At 35.9% G+C, this 4,941-nt stretch overlaps 1 protein-coding gene across 1 annotated transcript; it reads right to left on the reverse strand.

Annotated features, from left to right (window-relative positions):
* Positions 1 to 3,639: 3,639 nt before the first annotated feature.
* LOC140444519 (uncharacterized) lies at positions 3,640 to 4,125 on the reverse strand. The gene has a single exon (XM_072536278.1). It carries the CDS (start codon positions 4,123 to 4,125, stop codon positions 3,640 to 3,642), a length of 486 nt encoding a protein of 161 aa, XP_072392379.1.
* Between the last annotated feature and the right edge of the window lie 816 nt (positions 4,126 to 4,941).

Below are 4,941 nucleotides of genomic sequence, written 5' to 3' on the forward strand. Positions count from 1 at the left end.
TAGGATAATGAGATATCATTTCGGAGTACAAGTGTTTAATGGAAATCGGATTTGTAGTTGATTTGGGGTATAATGAATTAGTCATCCCTTGATTATCCTTCTAGAACTAGTGATGATTCGTTAGTTTCGTCAGCTAAAGAAGGGTTAGGGTTTATTTTTTTCTTTAGTCGGGTTATTTCTTAACCTAGAATTTTGTGTGAACAATAAACAAAATTAAGGATCTGAATTAGTTCCTCTGGTTCATTGGAGTAATCTTTAGAAGTTAATTCAGGGTTATGAGAGTTTAAAACATTCTCCAGAAAATCACATATTTCATTAAAATTTAGTATAAATGGAGGTGATCTATTTTCGATTTTGTCTTTGATGTATTCTGGGAGTGATTGACATCTTCGCGGGGGGTTTTGGAAGAAGTTTTGGGTTTCTTTTTGGTTTATATTGTTTAGGGGTATTAAAAACGCATGAGTCGGTTTTTGGGTTGTTTTCGTTAGTTTCAGGAGATGATATGTTATGTTTTTTTAGCTGTTTAGGATTGACTGCATTATTTAAGGTTATTGGTGTTTGTGGTGTCGTAGTATTTGCAGTGTTATTTACAGCTGGTGCTGTTGTTTTGGAAGAAGAGGAGGAAGTGTTTGGATTATCTTTAGACATATTTTGATGAGGTCGGTTTCCGTAGATTGATATATTTTATCATTAGGTTCATTAGGTTTAGATAATGACGATGTGGTTTGAGTTGAATATGAGAGGGGAATTGAAGGGGTATCAATAGGTTCATGAGGTTTAGATAATGATGATGTGGTTTGGGTTAGTTGAATTAGTTTGGTTTGAAATGTGAGCGCATTCTGATTATTGATGACCAATGGTTTTACATTTGGAGCAACCAAATCCGTCTATAAAGGGAAATACACGGTAGGAAGTACTATTATGAGTTATCGTAAAAGAGTCAGGAATGAACATATTTTCCAGGGGTTTAATGAATTATTGCCTTCTAAAGCTCAGAACATGACTGTACTCACTTTCAGACATACCTACTCGAAGAAAAGTCATTTTGGATACAGTGTGAATACCAAGTTTTTGTAATTCTTGTTCAATTATTTCGTTCGGGATTGTAGGACATGCATTAGATATTAGAAGTCTCTGGGCTGGAGAAATTAATCTTCTTTCTTCGACTTGACATCCATTTATTTTGATATATTTATAAGAATGAAGAAGAGCGTCAACAGTGTTTTTTGAATAGAGGTATATGGATATCTTATTGTTAGCAATTCTGGAGGCAAAAAGTACATAAATTGGACTTACTAGTGATCCAGCAGCTACAACGTAATCATGGATTTTTGTATCTTCAATGCTGAAAATGACTATTGCTTGTTGTTTTGTTGGATGTTTAAAATAATTTACGACACCTGAGTAACTGTGTTTAGTGGAGTTGTGTGTAGTATTATTGTTGTATGAAGTCATTTTATTAATTTTCTTAAAGTTGAGCCGATGCTGTGGCCAGTCAAAAAACTGGTCAAGACCCAACTGGAATTTTTGTTATCTCTTTACGTAGGTATTATTTAAAGGTTATTTTGTTGTTGTTACAAAAATAATACGAATAGAAGTGCTACTCATTTGAGATAATATTGTCTGCACTAACTAATGCACTTAAACTTGTAGTAGAGGTATAAAATATTAAATTATGATTTGTTTTTACCATTTAAAATAACTATATTTGGGGACAACTGATAACGTGGTAGATTTGATCGCTATCAGGGCCGAACCCCTCCCAGGTATTTTATTTCCATTACTTGTTCAATACTGATGCCATCAATTTCTATTTTACATCTGGTTGGTTCTTTGTTAACTACTATTATTTTAGTTTTCTGAGATGAGGTTGTCATATTAAATTCTATTGCTCTTGTAATAAATCTGTGGACCAGTCTTTGCAGACGATCTTCATCTTGAGCTATCACTATTGAGTCGTCTGCTTAACAAAGTATTTTGATTTCTTTGTTTCCCATTCTGTATCCTGTTCCTTTGTTAACGGTTTTGATGATTTCATCCACGATCAAATTAAAGAGCATGGGGATGAATGCCCCTGTCTTATTCCGTTGCTTATTTCTATAGGTTCTGTGCATTATCGATCTATTCTGACTTCCATTTTGTTGTTTGTGTAGATGTTATAAAGAGTTTTTATAATATTTAGGGGAACTTCTCTATTATACAGAAGATGGATTACATCTTTGAGTCTTACCCTGTCAAACGCTGTCTTTATGTCAATCAGACACAGAAATGCTGGTCTATTATACTCTAGTGATTTCTCAGTAATTTGCATCATAACGAATATTACATCTGTACACGATCTTCCACTAGGAAAACCCTGTTATTCATCTGCTTAACTTATCCTCTGGTTTATTAGCACTTGTAAAATTTTAGTTGTAAGTTTTAGCGTAGTATTTAACAAGTTTATCCCTCTGCAGTTTTCTGGCTGTTTTTATCTCTTTTTTTGAATAGCAGAATTAGTTCGCATGTTCTAAATTCTTCCGGTATTTTATTGTGTTTTATAATTTTATTAATTAATGTTGTTAATTGTTCTGTCATTGCTGGTCCACAATATTTTAGTATGTCGTTTGGTACACATTCTTATCTCAGACATCTTTCGCCTACAGAAAGGCCTACAGAAAGGCCTACAGAAATTTAGATTATTCACTCTAAACAGCAATCAGACAAATCTTCTTCTTCAAGTGCCATCTCCGCGGCGCAGGTCGGCAATCATCACAGCTATTCGGACTTTTGAGACGGCTGCTCTGAAAAGTTCATTTGATGTACATCCGTACCACTCTCTCAGGTTGCGCAGCCATGACATTCTACGCCTCCCTATGCTTCTCTTTTCTTGGATCTTTCCCTGCATAATCAGCTGGAGCAAGGTGTATTTCTCTCCACGTGTAATGTGTCCGAGATACTCTAACTTTCTTGTTTTTATTGAATTTAAAATTTTCATTTCTTTGTTCATCCTTCCCAGAACCTCTTTGTTTGTGACGTGTTCTGTCCACGATTTGATCAGACAAATAGAACGTTCTTAATTCTCCAACTGTCCAATCCGCACTGAAGATGGTGCATTCGCAAAAAGCAATAAAGATAAAGGCGATATTGTGGCTGATCATCTTAAAACCGTCGTTTAGATTTCTCCTGCTGATAAACGTATTAATAAAGATAATGAAATCCCAATCTATCTGGAATCTTGATATCAACTTAAAACTACTCTAAAAAATATCTAATAAACAAAGTTAATAATATTATTGACACTAAATTAATCCCAAAGAGTCCTGAGGTATGACCTAATTACCATAACAATTTTGTTTTAAATGCTACACTCAGCCCATACCTTTAAGGAACGCACTATTTTCCGGGACACCCTGTATATATATATATATATATATATATATATATATATATATATATATATATATATATATATATATATATATGTTCCTTACACTTCATTGCAACTCATTTCTGTCCATCGGGCCTTCTTCATCTAAACCTCTCTCTCTCTCTCTCTCTCTCTCTCTCTTCGTCCTTTAACTTCTAGTAGCTCTATCCTTTGTCCCAAATAGTTTTCATCTCTAGTCTGACATGACCAAGCCATTGCAATTTTTTTTCTTAATTCTTTTTTGAGACTGTAGTCACTCCGGCTTTTACCCTTATCAAGTCGTTCCTAATTCTGTTCCTTCTGGTCTTACCCAACATCCACTGTAACATTTTTAGTTCAGATACCTCCATCTTGTTTTCCTGGATCTTCTTTAAAGGCCACCCTTTACCATTGTATATCAACGCAGGATTCATTACACTCTTGTTTATCTTCGCTTTCAGTCCTTGCCCGATTTTTCGATCACAAAGTACCCCTTTAATTCGCTTCCAGTTAAACCAATTAGCCTGTATACTATGGGCAATTTCTCGATCTAGTGTACCATTTTCCGTTATGTAGATGCCGAGGTATTCAAATTCTCCTAGCTTTTCTCCAAGCAATTCTATGTCCACAACCATTCTTCTTCCTCCCAACCACATATACTCCGTTTCTGACCTGCTTACCTTAAGTCGTGCCTCTTCAATAGCCCTTATCCAACACTTCAACTTCTCCTCCAACATTTTTTTGTTCTCTACTAACACGATATCATTAGCAAAGAGCATTTACCAAGGAGACGCCTCAATTACTTTCTCTGTCAGTACATCCATAATAAGATTAATCAGTTATTTCATCAGGTCCTACTACCTTACCGTCCTTCGTCCTATTTAACGCCTCGACAACTTCATCTCTCGCTATTCTTGGTATTAAACTCTCAATTGGAATACTACATCCCATGTCCCTCCACTGGTGTTCTTCTTTAGCAACTTACCTAAGTACTTATACCATCTTTGCTTTATTTCCACATTTCACACACACTCTTCCATCTGCAGTCTTAATATATCGGACGTGGTTCAAATCCTTTGATGACTTGTCCCTTGAATTAGCCGTGCTGTATAACCTTATCATCCCCTCGGGTGTTTCCAACTCTTCATACAGCTGTGTAGACGGCCGTAGACGGTTGGTACTCCGCGGTTGAAAAGACAAGGTCCAGGGCAGATGATCACAAGGGGGAAGCCCATGCTTCCCATGTTGTGCCGCACAGCTTCTGGATGATGTTGTTTCTAGATTTAAGTTATTCTGCTATTTTTAAAAGATGTTCCTTGAAAGATAGGGTTGTGTTGAGAGGCACCCCAAGGTACTTTGATGTTTTATTGTAGGCGAGTGTGGTGTTTTCGAATTAAATGTTAAGTGTTCTTTCTGCAAGCTTGTTATTTAGGTGGAAACTGGAAACCTCTATTTTGGTAGCGTTTGGTTGGAGCCTCCATTTACGGAAATACTATCCCATTGTGTGTAAGTCCACCGTAAGAATTTCTTCTGTTTTCTTAAATGACTTACAC

Source organism: Diabrotica undecimpunctata, chromosome 6 (genome assembly GCF_040954645.1).
Source record: "Diabrotica undecimpunctata isolate CICGRU chromosome 6, icDiaUnde3, whole genome shotgun sequence".
NCBI lineage: Eukaryota > Metazoa > Arthropoda > Insecta > Coleoptera > Chrysomelidae > Diabrotica > Diabrotica undecimpunctata.

Bases quoted from the DNA above. Each gene is read 5' to 3' on its own strand.
- LOC140444519 (XM_072536278.1), bottom strand. From the start codon at position 4,125: ATGTTGGAGGAGAAGTTGAAGTGTTGGATAAGGGCTATTGAAGAGGCA.